Below are 23,108 nucleotides of genomic sequence, written 5' to 3'. Positions count from 1 at the left end.
ATTACCTTGGAAACAAAAATTGGGCTTTACTAAGCAACTTCTCAGGCTATCGTCTTATATCATGGAGAAACATGGAACGTTTCCACCCAAAAAAGCAATAAAAACTATTAATAGCTTTAATACAACCTGTTTAAGACTGTTACTCAGTTACTCTTGGAAGGATCATATTCGTAATTCCACTATTTTAGAAGAGACAAACCAAAAATCCTTGATTGAAACCCAATGCAGGCGTAAACTTGATTGGCTTGGATATCAACTGAGACATCCTGCTTCTCCATAATTTGACATCTTATTTTTATACATCCCTTCAAATGGACAAAGACAGAGAGGAAGATCAACTAAACAATTCTGGCAGTATATTAATGACATTATCAGCACAGATACTCTCTCCACGAGAAATAACTCAACTGGCTCAAAACAGAGATGCCGGGAAGCTACGTATAATAATTAATTTTTTCTTATTCCTATTTATTTAGTTTGTTTCCCTATTTATAAATCGTAAATAAATCATGATGATGAATAACCAACTAGATAGCATACCCTCTCCCACCAATGAGCTGTGGATTCGAAACTCGCAATAGGCATGGACGTTTGTAATTGTTATTAAGTGAGAGATGAATTTCTTCGTCTGAAAATACTAGCTTTGGAGGAAATGGTAAAGACTAGTATTTCAGTCACAGATGGCAATTTAGCTAATGCTGATTTACATCATTATGATAGCCTTTACATAATTTTTATTATCATTTTCTTTAATATAATTAATAAAAAGTGCACCTATGATCTTAAAAAAAAAATCTGTTAACGATAACAGCATACAACATATCTTTCCTATGACGAAAAGTGGAGTCATTTTTAAAATACACATATATTCAGTACTGAAACACCTCATCTTCTGAATTGGTTCAGATAAAATGTACATATACTGTGTGTGTGGATGGTGTCTAAGTAATCAGAAAAACAGTGAACAGTTTGTAGAATAAATATTCTTAAATATGGTGCCCCATTTCCCTAAACCACCCTATTCCAGTTTTATAAATATTAATATTCCATCAACAGAACCTGTAGTATCAAAGTAAGAAAGAATATTTATACCTCTTTAAGATGAAACTGAAATTAGAAAACTCACCAATCAGTGAAATATTACTTTCACTGTATAAGAATAAAAATATTATGAAAATCTAATTAAAATCTAAATAAATTATACATAGATCTTCTTCATCTTTCTCCCTTTTACCTTTATAGTGTCAAGGGTTTCTATTCCTTTTAACCACAACCGTTATACAAAGATAAGGTGTTTGGCCCTATGCCTCCCTGTCTATCCTATGTCTGTAGAAGTGTTATGGTCTCAAGCTGGTTTGCCTGTTTGTAGAAGGAAAAACCCCACAGTCCATGCCCAAGACTAGCTAACTCCAACCTAATACACAGTTTTGCAGACGACAGCACATTGCACTCTTCCCTTTCATTTGATAAACCTTACTCTACACAACTCACCTCAACCTACAGAACAGCAACCACCACTGCCCTCAATTCAGACCTCCAAGCCATCCTCCAATGGAGTTGTATCCCTTTACAACCCCACTGGAGTTGTAAAAGAAAACCCAGTACTGTCTCATTTCTCACAAAAAAGAACCATTTTCTCCCAGTATTCTTTTTGACAACACCCAAATTTCCAGACAGGCTGAGATTTCTCTTCTTGGAATTATCCTGACATCAAACCTCTCCTGGCATAAAATACATCACAACCATTGCATCCTTAGCTTCAAAAAAAAAACTAGGATTCCTTTTTCGCTCAAGATGTTACTTCACACCTGAACAGCAGTTAACATTATACAAGTCGCAAATCTACCCAGCTATTGAATACTGCTCCCACATATGGGGTGGGGCCCCCTCAAAGTGTTTGATTCAATACAGAGGAGAGCAATTAGACTTATTAATGACCCATCTCTTACCAACTCACTCCCCCCACTTTTGCACAGGTATTTGGTTTCCGCAATATGTATATTCTAGAAATATTTCCATGGGAAATGCTGATCTGAAATGACATCAATGATTTCCCCACTTAGTACAAAGTGCGTTAGAACACATGCAGCTGCTGCTCAACATCCCTTCACAGTGTACCTTGAAACAAACAGAACAAGTTTCTTTTTCTTCATCCCTGCAACTACTGTATTATGGAACAATCTTCCTCCTGTTGTGTTTCCCAAGGAATACATAGTTTTGTAAATCAAATGTAAAAAAATTCCTCCTTTCTGAACCCACTATCCATATACGGTACTAATGTACTATACGTTGATCAACCAATCTCTTATGTACAGATTCAACATTAACAAAAAAAAAAAAACTTGCCAGTCTATTTAAGTCCTTCCGCAGAACTACATCTGCTCTACTTTTCATGACTCTCCCAAACTTTGCATCATCATCTGCAAACAACTGTATATCACCATTTAAGCCCTTTCCAATGCCATTTACATACAAATTAAACAACAGTGGTCCCGAAACAGATCTCAGACCTGTTGCGTTTCACACGTTATATCCCTCATAATGTCATTCATGTATTGATTGAATAACAATGGATCAAGCACTGATCCTTGTGGAACCACTTGTTACCTTAAAACTTGCAGACTCACATCCCCCATATACCACTTTTTTGATATCTGTCAGTCAGCCATCCTCTTATCCATGCTAATATTCTGTAACCCAAACCCATTTTCTCCAATTTATGCAACAGTCTACCATGTTGCCAAAAGCCTTAGCAAAATCCAAAAGTATCATGGTGTATCCATTCCTGTCTAGTACAATAGTTAACATTGTATAGAATGTAAGCAAGTTGCTAAAACATGACCTTCCCGTAGTAAACCAATGTTGTAATCCATCTGTTTAGAAGAGTCATTCTTTCATATTAATTCTTTCTTTTACTTGCAGCATATCGATAGAATTCTTATCGATTGTCTTTAGCATGCCGAGCCAGTTTCTTTTCATACTCAGACTTTGCTTTCCTTACAACATTTGTGACTATTCTAGCCTGTTGCTTATAATTTTCATAACGGACATCATCCTTATGCATACGGTATTCCTTCCACATCATACTTTTCTTACGAATCTCTTGCTTAATAAGATTACATATCCATTGAACTCTCAGGTCACATTCTCATATTGAATCATTTAAGTATTGTTTAAATGTTTTTCCCATGTTCCTGCTTTGTAGTTCAACATGTAACCTTTTCTGAATGGGACATTCATAAACTTAGTGAGTACTGCATTATCACTGTCACCAACCAAAGGCAGAATAGTTACATCTTTAACTGAAAACACCCTGTGACACTATAATCAAATCTAGCACTCTTTGACCTCGAGTTCCTTCTGTGACATGCTGCTTGAGGAAGTTGTCCCACAACAACTCAATAAATGCATTTTCATTCTTCTCATGAGATTTTACTGCTACCCAATCAATATTGGGATAATTAAAGTGTCCCATTATGATTACTCTTTTCACACTCATCTTTTCTATTTCGTGATGCATTTCTTCATCACTAGCAACCAATCCACCAGGTCTGTAACAACACCCACTATATAATTGATCTTGTTAGATTCCACCTCACGCTAGATGGCTTCGAACTCACTGCCACATGAAATACTGTTAGTAGTAGTACTACAATCATAGGTCTCAACTCTAACTGGATTCAAGTCATCTGATAGTCATCTCAATCTGAGGTCACAACATATTGACTAAGGCAACAAACTCTACCCCTTTGTTTCTGATACTCTTAGCATTCAAGTACAGACATAATAATCAACCTGCATGTTCTTTTGTATATTCTTGTCTGCAGTCTGCATGACACAGTTGGACAACTTGTAGATCTCTATTCCTCTCTAGTGCAGACATTATTGCTTACGTTTGTGTTCGTCCAGTTCGGATCCATCAAAGTCGAAATCATTCTCCTCATAAACATTTCCATGACAAAGCCCATTCCCATCATTAACACAGTTAATAACATTTTCACTCTTACACTCACATTCTCACCATTCCTCTCTTTATAATTTAGTTTCCCTGATTCTCTGTGCTAGGTCTCATAGCAGTTATTAGTTTTTCTAGACTCCAGATACCAAATGCATTCAGGTGTAGGCTGTCCCTCTTATACAAATCCAATCTTCCTACAGACTCACTCCACACATCCAAAAACTCACATCCATTCCTTCTACACAGCCTACTCATCAAATTGTTTGCTTGCCTCTTCCAACAACTCTTTCATGTCCTCTCTCATATTTATCGCTAGTTAAGTTATTAGTATCTGCTACGATTACAATCTCGTTTACTTTTCTTTTCTGTTTTTGAATTGCTTCCTTTATATTCTTAATTTTTGCTCCAGGAAGACTTGAAGTTATAACTCGTTCATCAATAGCATGTTTTATTATAGAGTTATCATACCAAATAACATCTTTCTTTTTACAAAAAACATCACTTACTTGATTTCCGTTACTTCCTGACATACTTTTTCAGTGCTTTATTGTTTCTCATCATCATCATCAAATTCCTGCCATGTACCCTCAAGGGGTGTACAAGATATGATAGTACTACATGAAAAATTTACATCATTACTTACTTCCTATCTACAGATCTTTTTTCTATCGTCTAAGGCACTTTGTACTGTATCACTCCACCTATATCTTGGTCTTCTTCTGGGTCATTTTCCTGCAAACCTGGAAGAGAACACTTGTTTTACTAATCTTTCCTCACCATTCTGTTTAAATGACCATACTACTTGAGATTAGCTCTGCTAATGCATTCCTGGATGCTGACAATGTCAAGTGCTTTCCTAATATCCTTGTTTTTAATATGATATTGCCACTGATGCCATTTGTTCACATTTCAAGCCTTTGATGGCTTTTTTTTATTCTTGTAGAGAGGCTGGTTAAAAATGATAACTAATAATTAAGGAATTGACAGCGTACACTAGAAATATAAATTAAATAAACTTTTAATTTATATTTTTAAATAAGCTTGATCATTTGAACAGATATATAACATATGGCTTCGCTACGTAATGATGTGTTCGCTATTTGGCCACATGGCCCAGATTCACTCCTCTCCTTCCTAACACACTTAAACAACCAACACCCTAGAATCAAGTTCACACTAGTCACCCGCCAACCTGATGGAACCTTGGTTTTCTCAGTTTATAGAAAACCCACCCATACAGGCAGATACATTCACCAGCAATCCCATCACCCCCCCCCCCACACACACACAACAATATGGAGTTATTAAGACACTATTCAACAGGGCAAAAATAATCTGTTCAAATGATCAAGCCCTAACCACTGAACTAAATCACATCCGTGACACTTTCTCAGCCAATGGCTACCCCCCTCAAAAGAATCCAAAAAATACTTAAACCAGTTATCCACAACCCACCTCCCCTCCCTCCCTTTCACAAAGGAGATTACTCTAAATCCATCACCATTCCCTACATCTGAGGCACCTCGGAAAAAAATCAACAAAATCTTAAAAAAACATGATTTGACCACTTGTTACAGACCATATAGAAAATTGGCATCCCTTATCTGCTCCACTAAAGACCAACCACTTCCCCTAGACCTACTTGGTGTATACCAGGTCCCTTGCAGCTGTAAGCTGTCCTACTTTGGCCAAACAGGCAGGACAGCGAATATCAGAAACACAAGGACTACATCCGTTTTCACCAGTATAGCCACTCTGGTCTTGTAGACCATGCTCTGGATACTCGCCACAGAATAAGATGGAAGAAAGCCACAGTAATACTCCGCAGCAAGTTCAAATATGAAAGACTATTTATGGAATCAGCCTCAGCCCTTAGGAACATGCCAAACCTCAACAAATTTGAATGCATGAGACTGCCCCAAATTTGGGAAACATTTATCAGAAGAACTTCAGTCCAAATGGCAAGAACTACCAATATAGCCTGCCAGGGGGAACCATCAGAACTTTAGGAAAACGTTAGCTTCCTAGCTTCAGTTCTCATTTGCTGTTATGTAGTACTTGTGTGCACTTGTCTTTGTATTAAGTTCCCAAGAAGATGGCAACGTGACGTTTGTCGAAATATCGAAAAGTATATATTAAAGTTTATTTAATTTATATTTCTAGTGTACGCTGTCAATTCCTTAATTATTAGTTATGATGGCTTTTTCTACTTCAAGTATGGATATATATTCCTGACTGTATGCCTCTTGAGTGTTTTTTGCCACTGTGCTGTCACTGCTTGTTTCATTTTTTGTTTTAGTCACCCCTATTATGTCGATCTGTGCTTATCTAATTCCTCAGCTAGCTCTATTTCTTTGCTATTCAGGCTTCTTATGTTGATAGTACCAATCTACTCTGGTGATATTGAGTTGGGGTGTGTTTTCAGATTTGTTCCAATAGCTGACTTTTCACTGTTTGCCCTGGTTCTCTGGTGAAAAGCCTTGTTTAACTGGGCGACGTCCCAACCGGTATGAAATTTTGTCGTGTTATACCATCATGTTGTATTTTGGTTTAAGCCAATAAGAATACAATTTGGTCGGCTAAATCCCAAATTGCGAGCCCATCCTTGTTTGTTCAGCATCCAGGTAGATACCCAACAGAGTACACTACAAGAAGGTGAGGATTGGACATTAGGTCAGAAGCCCTGGTGGGTTCTCCACATTCCTTTAAAGGCTATGTGGAGGTCTCCTCTCAGTTATACAGCTTTGACCCTTAAGTATCCCTATTGTTTCTTATTTTACTCTTAATTTTCTTCTTCTCCCTTCTTTCATTTAAATGCCGCTCAACTTTTTGTAATTCCCACGTTGTCTCTCTGATGATCTGCTTTATTTTGCTATTTTGGAGGTTAATTCATTTTCATTAACCTTCCCCACATCTCCAATAACCTTGTTAGTGGGGCTAGCCCTCTTGTTTTTGCCTGCTGTGCTCTTCTTAGCATTTTATTTCTTTTGTGTTTTGGCACCATTTTAAACTTATACTTATTATTGAAATATCTTAATAAAAATATGTTATAAAATACTAAATACACTAAAATCTACACTAATATACTGTAAAACACTAATTTTCTAAGGAAAAAACACAATAAAACAGACAAAAATCACCAATTTTATATGAGCACTAAATTCACTGACTAGCCACAATGTATCCTCGAACCAATATATATTCTCAAGGGATATTCAGGTTACTATGACAGCACTACATGATTAAGTTTACATTATTATTAATCTCCTATCAATGTTTTTCTCTAAAATTAGTCTATTACTTGTAAGCACTCCAATATTGTCATATCTAACATTTCGTTGTTCTAAGGTTATTTCTGACTGAATCAGTCCACTTGGATCTTGGTCTTCCTTTGGGTCTCTTGCCTGCCATTTTGGCATCAAAACAGACTATTTTACTATTGATTCTCCAGAAACCATTATCATTCACTGGTCTAAATATTTTTTTAAGAATTGTCCTTTCAAAAGCTGAAATCGTATTCTTTACTCCTGCCATAAATATCCAGGTTTCACATCCTTAGCTAACAACTGGACGAATTATCAACTGGTCTCTAGTCTTTGATCAAGTGTTTTATTTCTTACCCAACTCTTAAGATCCATAACTTAAAATTGGTTTGAACATGGTCTTGTATACTACTAGTTTGGTGTTTTAGCTAATATGCAAAGATAGGCAGGACAATCAGAGAGAGAACTACTGATATATATCATTTACAAGGTGATTTGAATGGGCTAAAAGTGTGAACATTCAATATTTGCTGTCATTTCAGTGTTAGTTAGTATAAAGTTATTCACTTTGGCATGATGCAATATCCATCAGCATCATAATCGTGGGATCATGCTTAGAGTAATATGCCAAAACTAGAGGTCTTGGAGTTATGATGAATAGAAAGTTGAAGTTCAAGGTCACATAAGAAAAAGCTGCAAATACAGCTCGAGATAATTGTGATATTGAAACAAGCACTGTAAGGATAGAGAAGTCATTTTGCCTCCTTACAAGGACTTGGTACAACAGCACCTGGACCACAGTGCACAAGTATAGTCTCCTAGCTTCCAAAGGGATAAAGAAGCTGTGGAAAGGCTACAAAGAATAGTTACAAAGATGATGTTGGGATTATGGAATATAGATTAAAAGAATATATTGTGAGTATATGGACTGCAGATGCTGGTAGACAAAAGACAGAGGGTGATGATATGATAGAGGTCTATAAAATTTTGAGAGAGAGTTATAGGATATCGCTTAATAAAATTTTTCATTATATGGAGGGTAAGGAGAGAACAAGGAGGCAGCATCCTTGGAAGTTAAGCTTGTGTGTTCAGTTAAGAAAGGGATGGACAATTCTCTCGTAGAATTGTGAGTGGAACACTGGTGAGTGCATCTAGTGTGCATGAGGTTAAGAAAAGGCATGACAGCTTGTGTGAGTGTTTTATAGTTTCTCTCGCTGAGCCCTTGACTCCTGAAGGTCTAATAATATCCAGCAGCAGCTTCAACAAGCAATATATCACAAGTGTTATTCTGCAACAGGTCTTTTACCTCTAAAGTGTATTGGAAATGTTCAAAATATTAGAACATTGTATTATTAATCTTCATTTCTTTTATTAAAAATGCAGATTATTATGTGTATTTATATAGAAATGTTAAGAGTATGTGTAGTAATTGTTGATTAAGTCATTCACAGTGAGTCTCAAAACTATTGTGAAAATATAATTGTAACTTAAGCTATAGCCTTATCTTTCTCAGAACATAGTGCTGTTTATTACAGAGTTCTGGTGCTTCACATAAAGAGATATGTTTATCGTGACCACTTAGTTAAAGTCACCGACCCTATTTTTATACCAGCATACTTATCTCTGCAGAAATATATATCTGACAGTACGCTTCCACCACCACCAGTGCAAAGGTAGGTTTCTTGATCTTGGCAAACATTTTATAGTTTTATTCAGAATTGTATGTTGATATTCTGTATGAACTAATTCAGAATAGTTGACACCAGACAATGATTAAAGGAGAATTGAAGTATGGAAAACAGTCCCAAAAGTTTGTGAATCCCACTCACAAAAGTTTTGTAAATCTCAAATACATAATTGAGTCTGCTGAGATCTAGAGATCAAACATGGTACTTTATTCATGTTCCCAATATGAAATGTGCTGATCTCACATAGGTCATAAAAATCATCTGTCATCCAAAGACAAGCCTAAATACCTAAAGATCTTTTTTAAATAAAGACATTTAGAAATATCCATGTCCACATTGATATTCAAATCCACATCCTGTTGGTTGGAGAGTAGTGATGCTATTTGCTTAACCAAACAAGTTCGTAAAATAGTTATTGCATCAATGCAGAAAACTTGTGTATGTTTTTGCAACAGTATGTTCTTTCTTTCTGCATATTCTGAACAGATTTAGCTGAAATATATTTAGAATTATTAGCAGTGTATCAGCTAATTAGATACCATCAAGGAGTGAATTATCGGATACCATCAAGGAGTGAATCATATATTATGATAATTTAACTTTTTGACCTAAGAAGACACTGGGTTTCCTTAAGAGAAGTTTTTCAAAGAAAACACTGGGTTTCCTTAAGAGAGTGTTACTTATAGCATTTATGGGTAGATTATGACAGTTTACTGTCTCTAGTTTAGCCATATTTGTGTATTTGTCAATCTGTTAAATTTAGATTTTCTACAGCACTCCTAATTGCATCAATCCACATCCCTTATTTATTCAATGAGTCTTTTTTTTTTTTTTTATCTGTATGCTTATTTTGCTAATCATTTCCTATTTCTCTGAAGGCATTTTTTACTACGCTTCCGTCACTCATTCATGTTCATTCAAGTTTTATTTCTAACATATTTAAAAAATTTTAACACTGAAATGTGTAGTACTAGTCTAATATTTTTGGTTAATTGGAGCTTGTTCCTTATAAATTTATTCAGCTTGCTTTCCATATTTGCCTTACTTACTCTATTGCTTATAATTCTTCTTATGGCACTACAGCTCAAATCGAGCCCTGGCTTCCTGGATTTGTTGCCTCCAACCCTTTCTATACAAAACTTTACTTCTCCAGTTTGGACACTGTAGTATGATGTTGCTCTCTTGACTAATGGTATCTGTTCATCTTGTTCTAGGTTTTCCTTTTGATCTTTTAACCAGTAATTTTACTATTGATTATCTTCATAAGAATATTGTCATTTTCCATGTGAAAAGCATGTCATACCCACTGCAACTTTTTGAAGTTGATTACACTGGATATTGTGGCTTTATAAAGTTGATATAACTTATGGTTGTATTTGATTCTCCAGAAACCATTATCATTCACTGGTCCAAATGTTTTTTAAGAATTGTCCTTTCAAAAGCTGAAATCGTATTCTCTACTCTTGCCATAAATATCTAGGTTTCACATCCTTAACTAACAACTGGATGAATTATCAATTTATATATTTTTACTTTAGCCCTTCAGTGAACATCTTTTTATTCTGCACTTCCTCTATCTCATTTTAAATATTTATGAATATTTAAAATGAGATATTAAATATTTAAATTGTTCCACTTTGTTGATTTCAGTGACGTTCAGTGCAATCTGCACTGAATTGGAGTGTCTTTAGTATCTGTTGGCAACAATCGAATAACATATTCCAAAGACTAAGTTAAAAAGTATTGTGGAGTCGCATCATTTCCTTGTTTTAATCCTTGAGTTATTAGAAAGAGATCTGTTAAATCATTTTGTATTTTAACTTGTGCTACCGAATTTTCTTCTGTTGTTAACCTTGTAAATCTTATTATCTTATCTGGTATTCTATTACTTATTATATTTAAATTACTATCCTCAATAAAAAATTGTCTAAATAACTAAAATATGTGACCTGCTATAAGTTTGCTATTGAGAATACAGTTGATGTTTTCCTGTTAATACTTTAATTGAATGCCATAGAATTCATTAGCTCCTGTTGGGTTTGTTTTATTTGTCCATACATTCACAAGTTATGGTCTTTAGTTGAGGTAGGTTTCATTGAAATTTGATGTTTGGAATCCTTAGAAAAATTTGTGGAACTTTCCAGTTTTTTGTTTCATCAGACCATTTTATTGACACAAATAAGTAAAATACATCAGAATGGTATGTCACAATAACTTCATTATAGGATAGAAATGGATAAAAACGTGGATTTAGGTTGAACATATGACAAAGCCATAAATGATTAAGTTTTGATTTCAGTCAAGTCACTGTTATACATGCAATATTCCAAAACTGTTTGAACATTTACTTGTACTATGTATATTTATAGAACAAGTATTCTTTGCATATTCTTATTGCTTATTGTAGTCTGTTTCTGAATGTTCTGTGGATAGAAACCACAGAATGAGCAAAGCAGGTGTGGTGGGGGGAGTCAATAAATTTATATGGAAGAAGGGAAAGCTTTATACAATATAGTGTTCTAACCAATTTTAACTTATAGATTTAAAGCTGGTGAGAGGTAAAATAGTTAGACTAAAGATATGAATGTTCTGAGAAAAATTAAATGTGTGCATAGATGACAGAATCATACGATGATATTAGGAAGGAGGATGACGTTCATCAAATTCCTGACATGTACCCTCAAGGGGTGTACAGGATATTATGATAGTACTACATGAAAAATTTAGATCATTACTAACTTCCTATCAATAATCTTCCTCCAAATCAATCTATTATCTGTCAAAACTCCAACATTATTTGATCATATATTTCTGTCTTCTAAGGCACTTTTTACAGTATCAATCCACCTATATCTTGGCCATCCTCTGGGTCTTTTTCCTTCCAACCTAGCATAGAACACTTGTTTTGCTAATCTTACTTCTCCAATTCTGTTTAAGTGACCATACCACCTGAGATTAGCTCTGCTAACACATTCCTGGATGCTAACAATGTCAAGTTCTATCCTAATGTCCTTGTTTTTAATATGATATTCCAATTAATACCATCTGTTCACATCCCCCTAATCTTTCTCAGGGCTCTCATATCTTTGGTCTAGTCTGTGGTTAAGTGTTTTATTTCTAATCCAGCTATCAGGTCTATAAGTTAATATTGGTTTGAACACTATCTTGTACACACCTACTTTAGTGTTTTCATTAATTTCTCTCTTATTCCATATAAATTTATTCAGTTGACAACCTACCATATTGGCTTTGTTGATTCTGTTGTCTATTTCTATATTTAATTTACCATCTTCACTAAAAATTGTGCCTAAGTAGCTGAAATCTTTTACTTGTTCTATAAGTTCTCCATTCACAATGCAGTTGATATTTTCAATGTTTCTGTCTTTTTCATTATCTTTGTCTTGTTATTGCTGATTTTCATACCAAATTTATTACAACAGTTATTCAGTTTATTTAGGGAATCTGGCAGACTTACAATTATTATTATTGTTCCGGGGAAACTCCAAGGAGTCGACAGACTCATCGAGGGAGGCCCTAACATCATGTCTGGAACAACTATTCAACTTTTACACAGTATCTATCATATATTGCCTTGAACTCATTCACGGTCGTAGCACCCACAACAGACTGGAAGCTTATTCCACTCATTCACCACTCTCCACGTAAAAAAACCTAGCTCTAACACCCTTGTCAACCACGCTCTTGCCCAGCTTCCATGCATGGCCCCTAGTCCTCCCACCACCAGTCATATTTTCAAAAATATCTTCTGGATCAATCTTATAGAAACCCGTCAGTAATTTGAATGTCTCAATCATATCACCCCTCCTTCGTCTATCGTCCAATTCCTGCAACCCACAAATCCTCAACCTATTCTCATAAGGTTCATTCCACAGACCTGCTATCATCTTGGTCACTCGTCTCTGGACCCTCTCCACTTCCTCCCCATCACGAAGAAACCCTGGTGCCCATAACTGGGCACAGAAGTCCAGATGGGGTCTTATCAAGGCTCGATACAGAGGAACAACAACTTGCTTCTCTCTGCATGTTAAAGTATTTTTCATAAGCCCAGTGATTTGATGAGCTGTTTTAGTTACTTTTGCAATGTTCCCCCTAAACTTCAACTCCCTACCACCAACACTCCCAAATCCCTGTCCTCGTCAATCTCCTGGAGTACAGTTCCACCAATGTGGTATACTGCTGCTAATCTTTTCACCCCAAAATGCATAACCTTACATTTTGCCACATTAAATTGACATCCATTCTCCCTTGCCCAGTCCTCCAAACTATCCAAATCATCCTGCAAAATTTTTACATCCTGTGCACTCACAATTGCTCTACCCAACTTTGCATCATCAGCAAACAAGTGAACACTTCCTCTCAAATCCTTTCCAATATCATTGATGAACAAATTGAAAAGCAGTGGTCCAAGAACAGAGCCCTGCGGCACTCCACTAGTCACAAGACGTCTTTTTGACTCCACTCCTGAATAAACCACTCTCTGGTATCTCTCCTTCAACCACCCTCCTATCCATCTTACCAACCCTATATCTATCCCCATCTGCTCCAGTTTACTGATTAGGGTTCCATGTGGTATCCTGTCAAAGGCCTTGGCAAGGTCCAGTAGTTTCACTACCCATTACCCCTATCCAGTTCAGCCGTAACTGTGTTATAAAACGTGAGCAATTTACTGAGGCATGATCTACCCTTCACAAAACCATGTTGTCCCCCATACAATATCCCATTTTGATCTATCCAATCCTGTATTCTTTTCTTGACTAATTTCTCTAAGACCTTGACAATGATTCCTGATATGCTAATCGGTCGGTAATTTACAACAGCAGTCTTGGAACCACCTTTATGCAGTGGAACTATTTTCCTTTCCTTCTACCCGCTCGGGACTAACCCAGACCTGAGACTCAAATTAAACAAAATGGTCAAGGGTACTGACAATTCTTTAGCTGCTTCTCGTATTACACGAGCTGGTATACCATCCAATCCCACAGATGTATTGACATTGAGGTTATGCAATAGACTACTCACCTCCACTTCATTCACCACAATTCCCGTATAATCTGCCGGTTTATTCGTTTCTGCAATGTCACCACCTGGATGATATATTCTTGCAAAGTGCTCACTCAGTAACTCAGCTATCTCAACTGATTCAGTTACCTCCCTACCATCGGCATTCTTTAAAATCATTCTGCCATGTACATTTTTCCTTTTACTTGCTACATACCTAAAAAACTGTTTAGGATTCTCTTTAGCCTGCATAGCCAATATTCTTTCGTAATCCTTTTTTGCTTTTCTTACCACACTCGTCACCCTTCTGGCCTGCATTTTATACCGTTCATGTGCCTGCTGGTCACCTTTCTCCTTAAATTCCCTCCATAGTTGTTTCTTTTTTTGCAGCTCAAGCTTAATGGTGTTATTCATCCATTTAAACCCTACTTGATTTATTATTCAGACTCTAGGTATACAGTCAGCCATTGCTTCATGCAAGCACTTCTTAACTACCTCCCATGCACTATCAACTTCTAGTCCTTGCAGTTGTACATGCCATGGCACTGAGCCAATCAATCTCCTAAGCTTGTCATACTTTCCAGCCCGATAATTCCACATGTACCCTGTCTTAATTGAAAATTCTACACCTTTAGCCACCTCCCAAGTCACGACCCTATGATCACTCTCACCGATTCGTGGCAATGTGGTCATATTTGTTACAGCCAAATCCTCAGATGTAATTACTAGGTCAAGCACTCTCTGACCCCTAGTATTTTCCATTACATGCTGTCGCAGATAGTTATCTCTTAATAACCGCATAAAATCCAATTCCTTCCTCCCGTGTGTCCTCTCCTCACTCCAATCAATGCGACCATAGTTGAAATCTCCCAGAATAATCATCCTCCTTCCACTCATTTCTTCTATTTGCTTGTGCATATTGTCACCACCATCTTTTCCATCACCTGGTCTATAGCAGCACCCAATTGTATATTTAGTTCTGCTAGCCACAATCTCATACCAAATGGCCTCAAATGTGCTTTTTCTCTATCCTGCAATTCAACTTCTATTCTCCTTGGCTGTAGCTCATCAGCTATCATCAACAATACTCCTCCCCCCATTTTATTCTCTCTGTCATTCCTGAACACACTATACCCATCATATTCAATCCCACTAGCTATATCATCTACAGTCAGCCATGTTTCACTAATACCAATAACCTGTGGTCTGGAAGTGCCAACCATGGCCAAAAACTCTTCCTTCTTGTTCCTAATACTCCTAGTATTAGTGTACATGAATTTAAGACCTCCATTAGCTCCAACCCTACCTTGATGCCTTATATTAACTATCCCCCTCTGGTTTGTTGTCCTTATTTGCTCTAGCATATTATATTCATTCTTACATTCAACTGCCTCCCTAAGGACTGTGTATCTACTCCCCCCCCCCTTAACAAATCTAGTTTCCCTGAATTTGCACATCCACTACATTCAGCAACATTTTCTCAAGTCTTCTTACACCATAACCATTATATTGGGTTTATTTAAACGTATAACATCATCTGCATAAAAGAGCTGAGATTAACATCTCCAATTTTGATATCAAGTTTAATACTGCTTTCCTTCATGATGTGATCCATATAGATAATGAATAATAGAGGGGATGATATACATCCTTGTCTGACACTAGATTTAACATCAAATCATTTTCCTATACTTCATTTCTAACTGCTGACTTACAACTCAAATAAAGATCAAGTATTCCTTGATATAATGCTCCATTGACACCATATAACTGCAGCGTTTTGAATAGCTTTTCTCTCGGTGCCTTGTTATATGTCTTTTGCAGGTCTACATAACTTAAATACAGATTTTTGTTATATTCCCATGATTTCTCAACTATTTGTCGTAAAGTGAAAATCTGATCTTGACAGCCTCTATTTGACTTGAACCAACTTGTTCTTCACCAAGCTTCCCTTCCACAATCCTTCTCGGTAGGGAAATACCTCTGTAATTCTCACATTCAGTTTTATTTCCCTTTTTTTATATATGGGTACTATGAGAGCTCTACTCTAAACATCTGGAATTCGTCCCTCTCTCCGTGCCTTCTGACTCACGCAATGCAGCCACTGCAAGACTTTTATACTTCCATTCTTGAACATTTCTGGTCTAATATTATCTACTCCTGCTTCTTTTCCACATTGCATGTCTGTTGGGTGTTATTTTTACCACTGTGCTGTCACTGCTTGTTTCTTTTAGCAATTTTTCAAAGTATTTAATCCATACATCAAGGAAATCTTTTTCTCCAGTTTTCATGTCAGCTTTATCATCTCCAATTCCTTTTACAGCACTGTTTCCTCCATTTCTGAGCTTTTTCATCAGTTAATTGCCATTTGTATGATCCGCTACTACTGCAGATTGAGAAATGAAAGGTTAGTAAAATAGGTGATCATCATCAGACTTCAGGAAAAACCAGAGGAATCCAAAGCTCTAGGTTGGATTTCAGTTACAAGTGTGTTATGTTCTGAAATAATACCTGACTATTGGAGTTTTGACGAATAACAGAATAATCTGGAAGAAAATTGTTAGAAAGTTAGTAATAATATACACCTAATCATGTACTACTATTGTAGTAGTATCCTGTACAACCCCTGAAAGATTCATAGTAGGAAATAGGTGGAGTTAATGATGAAAACACTGCTTAAATGAGGTGAGTTAATAGAATGCTGCACAAAATATATAAAAGTAACTTTTAATTACTATGCTAATATCTTAGCAATATTAACTTACATTATCCATGCTGACAAAGGCTTAAAAAATATGAAACAATACAAAATAAAGTTGTACTTAAACATTGTGGTGATTGTAGCTGACAAGGAGTGTGGTAGTTGTTATTTAAAAAATAATAATTTTTTTTCTGTGAAGATGTAGTGAAAAAGGAAAACTGAGATATCATGTTTCTTCCCCACTGTTTTGCAAATGCTGCACATCAACCATACGTGCTTAACCAAATATCACATCCATTCTGCACTGGATGGACTTGCTTTTGCAAAATCATCAGCATTTATTGGGTTAATTTACAGATTATTTAAGTACCATTCTTTTGTTAAACATTCTTGAATCTCATTCATATAATTTCATAGAAAACTGCCATTCTAATGATATTATGAATAAATCAAGATGTTCCTCTACTTTCTCCTTGCTTTTGAAAATATACCTAGCACATACTATACACGCTCTAAGATGATCACATTTTTTGGGCCTACTTACTTCTTGCTTCCACAAACACATCTATCCATAGTACATCAGCCTTCAAAGAAAATCTGTTCTTTTTCTATTAAAAACACTACTACTTCTCATCTGTACAACATCTAGACAAGAACTATAAATTCCAAATCCACTATCTTGCAATATTGTTCATATTTTGGTGCTGCACCAAAACTTTTCTAAAAATGCTCGTTGTCCAGAATTGTTGCTACTTATAGATATTTTGTTCCTGCATTATGTTTTTGCAATAGGTATTTTTGTGTGTGGGGGGGGGGCTTAAGGGTCAAAGCTATATTACTGAGAGGAGACCTCCACATAGTCTTTAAAGGAATGCAGAAAACAAAAAGGGCTTCTGACCTAATGTCCAATCCTCACCTTCTCGTGATGCACCCTGTTGGGTATCTATGGATACTGAACGAACAAGGATAAGCTGGAAATTTGGGATTTAGCCGACCAAATTGTATTCGTATTGGCTTAAACCAAAATACAAAATGATGGTACAACAGGACAAAAGTTCATGCTGGCTGGGGCATCTTCCGGCTAAACAAGGCCCCCGTTGTTTTCGGCAGGGAACCAGGGTGAACAGCGAAAAGTCAGCTACTGGAACAAATCTGAAAACACACCTCCAACTCAACATCACCAGAGTTAAAGATCGGTACTATCAACATAAGAAGTCTGAATGGCAAAGAAATGGAGCTAGCTGAGGAATTAGATAATTACCAGATTGACATATTAGGGGTGACTGAAACAAAAAAGACAAAAACTGGTGAGATCTTTCTGAGCAATAAATACAAAATGTTATATTCAGTTGTTACATCCTAAATAAAGAACCTTTAAAAGACAATTCATTCAGGATTTAACAAGTCAGAAAAATCAGCCGAGAGAAAAAACTTGTACTCAAACAGAAGAAATAAAGTACTAACTGTAAATAGAAATAGAATTACCTACTTTTAGTAGAATTGTAATACTAAAGAACTTTGTGTACAAATTAGTGATTATATGTAAAGAAAATGGCTTAAATTTGTGTCCTATTAAGCTATCAATAATAACGTAAATTGCCAGACAGTAATGAGGAACAGTGCAAAGGTCGCATCTGAAATGCACATATCGGCTGTAACACCAGAGGCTACAGCGTACATGGAAAATAATGTAAGTGCACTTTCCTCGAAGACAGCACCTAACAGGAATAGGGAGATTAAGATCATCTTAAGGGCATTAAAATTAAGGGTCGTGCGAAAAAAAAATGATAAAGCAAAAAGAGGGCACTAGACCACAGAATATAAGACAATGCACGCCATATTGCAAGGCTTTTTTTTTGTTCCGGATTTCATCTTGAGATTCTTGACCAATGGTCGGAGAAAGAATGAGCCAAGGTTCTATGATGTCGGACAGCAGGCCGTTTTCCTGATTATGCAGAACAAGATTCCACGCAGAGCCATACGCGAATCATCAGCTTATGAAGAATCCTGCCTGTCGCTGGATGTCCTATCGGAAAGGAGCGGAGATAGCCCTCAGTCACGGCAGAAGCTAGTTCGAGTCCAACAGCAGTAGAAAGAATGTCGTAGCCAAAAGCTAGGCACTGAGATAGCCGATCGAAGGATGACCAGAACAACATGTGGTAGTTAATAGACCTTTGGAAAGAACTGGGTAATGTAGAGATCTTTGTTATTTGTTATGGAAGTGATAGAAGATAGAAACTTGTGTTTGATTAAGTTATGTGGACAATCCTTAGAGAACTTTGATAAAATATCGTATTTTGAGACAGCAAATTCTGTTGGACAAGGAATTGTCAGGAACGAATCTAATTGTATGTGACTGAAGTAATAAGTGTGTTTTGTTTAGTAGATAACCTTAACTGAGATAGCAACAAGTTGTGTAATATGTCTTTATGAATAGCAGGCTTGAGAGGATCTAAATTTAGTGTGTAATATTGTCATTGCTTTCTATTGTTGTCTCAGTGATTAACAATTTGATCTGTCTAGGTGAACTTGATTAATTCGGAATTGTTCAATTATCTAAGCATGAGATTTAACTTAGCAAGAGATTGAGAAGTTTTAGTATTTTGATTCAATTTAGTTCTGATTGTCATTTAGTTCCAATAGACATGTTTTATTGCATATGCCTGAATTCGAGATATCAAATTACCACTTATAAAATTAGAACCATAGTGGGAGAAATTTTAGATATATATGTTTAAGTAATAGATCATTGGTCATGACTGCAAAGTATCTATTTAAGTGTATGTTAGAGTGTATGCCAATGAATCTAGGAATATTTCCCTGAACTTGAATAAATTCCTGTTATAGGATACTGGCTGGCACAGTATAAATACAAATTTGCCAGTATCTGAAAAGGATATATCCCTAGGTAGAATCTACTTAGGCTACAAACAAGAAAAGTTAATAGAGGTTAAAGAAGTATATAAGATAAGAAATAGATTTCTTATCTTATTATTCAACACTAAATCCGAGGCTAATCTTCTTGAATGGCAGGCAGTCTCAAGTAGAGATGTGGGCAAATATGAGAATGGAGAACTGGACAATGAGACTTATTTGTGCCTATGGAATTCCCACAGAATGTTCTACTAAGGTAGAAGTGAGGAATTTTTTGATGCTTTATAGAAAGCAACTGACACAATGAAAAAGGAAAAGTTGGTCCTTATTGGGGATCTAAATAGCAGAGTAGGAAATGATTGTCAGACATACAAAAATATTTTTGGAAAATTTGAAGAAAAGAGCAAAGCTAATAATAATGGCAGATACCTGTTGGATTTCTACTCAGGACATGGACTGGTTATTACTAACACCATGTTCCATTATAAAAATGTTAGAGATGATAAAGGTGACATGAAAATGGGAGAAAAAGATATCCTTGAAGTATGGAGTAATTACTTCGAAAAATTGCTAAATAAAACAATCAGTGATAGCACATTGGTAAAATACACTCAACAGGCGTACAGTCAGGAATACATATCCATACCTGAAGTAGAAAAAGCCATCAAAGGCTTGAAATGTGGAAAGGCAGCAGGAGTAGATGATATTCGACCAGAAATGCTCAAGTATGATGATATAAAAGTCTTACAGTGGCTGCACTGCATAGTTCAGAATGCCTGGACAGATGGACGAATTCCCGATGATTGGAGTAGAGCTCTCATAGTACCCATATATAAAAAGTGAAATAAAACTGAATGTGAGAATTACAGCAGTATTTCCCTACTGAGTGTTCCTCGCAAGATATATGCAAGTATACTTGAGAAACGGTTGAGAAGAATTGTGGAAGAAAAGCTTGGTGAAGAACAAGCTGTTCACTTTACGACAAATAGTTGAGAAATCATGGGAATATAACAAAGATCTGTATTTAAGTTTTGTCGATCTGGAAAAGGCATGCGACAAGGTGCCAAGAGAGAAGCTATTCAATACGCTACAGTTATATGATGTGAATAGGACGTTATATCATGCAATACTTTGTCTTTTGAGTTATAAGTCAGCAGTTAGAATTGAAGGAAGTACAGGAGGATGGTTTAATGTTAAATCTGGTGTGAGACATGGATGTATATTATCCCCTCTATTATTCATTATCTCTATGGATCACATAATGAAGGAAAGTGGTATTAAACATGATATCAGAATTCGAGATGTTAATATCAGCTCTTTGCTTTATGCAGACAATGTTATACTTCTAAATAAATCCGCTGCAAGTTTGCAAGATTCCCTGACTAAATTGAATAACTGTTGTAATAGATATGATATGAAGGTCAGCAATAAAAAGACAAAGACAATGAAAATAGGTAGATTCGTTGAAAATGTCAACTGCATTGTGAATGGAGAACCTGTGGAACAAGTGAAAGATTTCAGCTACTTAGGTATGATTTTTAGTGAAGATGGTAAATTAAATATCGAAATAGACAACAGAAGCAACATAGCTGGTATGGTAGGAACAATTGAATAAATTCATATGGAATAAGAGAGATATTAGTCGGAACACTAAATTAGTTGTATACAAGACAGTGTTCAAACCAGTTTTAACACGTTCGCTGCCAGCTACGAGTATACTCGTATGATGCTTACCGCCGGGAACGAGATTATTGTAGTGACCTTGAAGAAGAGAAAATCCTTTGCTTGTGGGGCTAGCATCAAAACTGTGTAATCTCATAGACCGTATATGCTCTGTACAAGCCAACTACGAGTATACTCGTAGGAAGTTTACCTCCGGTAACGAGATTATCGTACTGACCTTGAAGAAGTAAAACTGCTTGGCATAGGGGAACAGACCATGCCAAAGTAGTGTGGCAGCGAACGTGTTAACTTATGAATCTGAGAGCTGGATCAGAAGTAAAACACTTGACCAAAGACTAGAGACTGCAGATATGAGAGTCCTGAGAAAAATTATTAACATGAACAGATGTCATCAATGGCAATATGATATTAAAAAGAAGGATATTAAGAAAGAACTTGAAATTGTCAACATCCAGGAATGTGTTAGTAGAGCTAATCTCAGATGGTATGGTCACTTAAACAGAATGGGCAAGGAAAGATTAGCAAAACAAGTGTTCTCTGCCAGGTTGGCAGGAAGAATGACCCAGAGGAAGACCAAGATATAGGTGAATTGATACGGCACAAAGTTCCTTAGACCAGCACTTCCCAAACTGTGGGCTGCGGCCCCCTTGGGGGCTGTAGGTTTTGTTGAGGGGGGGCGTGAAATAATGAAAACAAATTTAAAATGTTTTAAGACTAAGTAGATTTTTTTTATTTTAAAAGAAACGTAATTAACTTTTATTATTTATTATTTCTTTTTTGTTATTTTTTATATTTTAATGGAAAAATTTACACATTGGTGTTGGTTCACGAACTTTGCTTCCTGCGTATTTCGGCGTTTAATGAATATTAGTAAATATTGCTTATTCATGTGTTTCATTTCAAAGCAGTGGTTAATTGTATTTTCTTCGAATGCTCTCCAGGGAAGCTCCAAATCTTCCTGTCCCTTTCATCTGGCGTTCGTAATCAGGGAGACTGTTGATATTGTCTTTATATACATATCAAAACTCGTTTTATATTATCACTGTCATCCGAGCTAGTTTTCTGTTACCAATAAAAGTTTCGCATATACTTCACACATGAAAAAAGCTTAAACAACTTCATGTGGGGAGATAGTAACTCGCTTGCAGTGGTAAACAACACGCCCTCCCTAACAGCCACTATACTGCAGAGGCAATAAAAACAAGTACTTTTATTATGCCAGTGAATAAGGTATGAGGAGTCTGTATAATATATTTCTCAACAAATAGTGCAATTAGGGACAACTGGGATAAAAACACTAATTAATGAATCACATGTCCCCTCATACAGAAACTATGCTGTATAGACTGAAACAAAACCATATGTTGCATGGGCAAACACAGTATCTAACTAAAAACTATTGTTATTAATTAGATATGTGTGAGTTCGATTTCCCAAGGCAGCAATAAAATTCAACCGAACATGTTAAAATTCGTAAAAGTGTTAAAACTAAGTAATATATATATATATATATATATATATATATAATGTTATGGCAGTTTCACATATGGAATTTGGTTGAAGAGAGCATTTCAACTCAATTGTCAGCTATGCTTTTATCTTTTGGTTGCGCGATCTTTTGTTAATACCGCACCAATCATATGCATGCTTTAATAACCTGCCTTTGCTGTCTGTTTCACGTTAGGCTTAATTACCTTAAAGGGAGAAAAGTCACAAAAGAGGAAAATGTTCCTGGTCCGGGGATTCCCTTATTCAGGTAATATTCACTAATTTCATGTTATCAGTCTGTGGTGTGCCAGTATCGGTAAGTGGTGATATTATTTGATCTATTCTACGTTAAAAAATTTAACCCTGAGATGGATAAGTGACTGATAAAAATTTTAAAAAAATTCCCGCGCGAACAATCAGAAGCAGCAGAAACA

General features: G+C 36.1%; 1 protein-coding gene across 1 annotated transcript in view; it reads left to right on the top strand.

Annotated features, from left to right (window-relative positions):
- The window catches only part of LOC150109709 (uncharacterized), a 288,439-nt gene that overhangs the window by 167,847 nt on the left and 97,484 nt on the right, over window positions 1-23,108 (top strand). Inside the window, exon 12 of the mRNA XM_090403014.1 lies at window positions 8,757-8,894. Coding sequence (XP_090259140.1) covers window positions 8,757-8,894 — 138 coding nt within the window. The remainder of the gene's footprint in view (window positions 1-8,756; window positions 8,895-23,108) is intronic.

Source organism: Typopeltis vanoorti, chromosome 2 (genome assembly GCF_054136105.1).
Source record: "Typopeltis vanoorti isolate ZY-2024b chromosome 2, IOZ_Tvanoo_1.0, whole genome shotgun sequence".
In the NCBI taxonomy this organism is placed as follows: Eukaryota; Metazoa; Arthropoda; class Arachnida; order Uropygi; family Thelyphonidae; genus Typopeltis; species Typopeltis vanoorti.
Note: the sequence above shows the minus strand (reverse complement) of the source record. Positions and strands in the feature narration are given on the sequence as shown.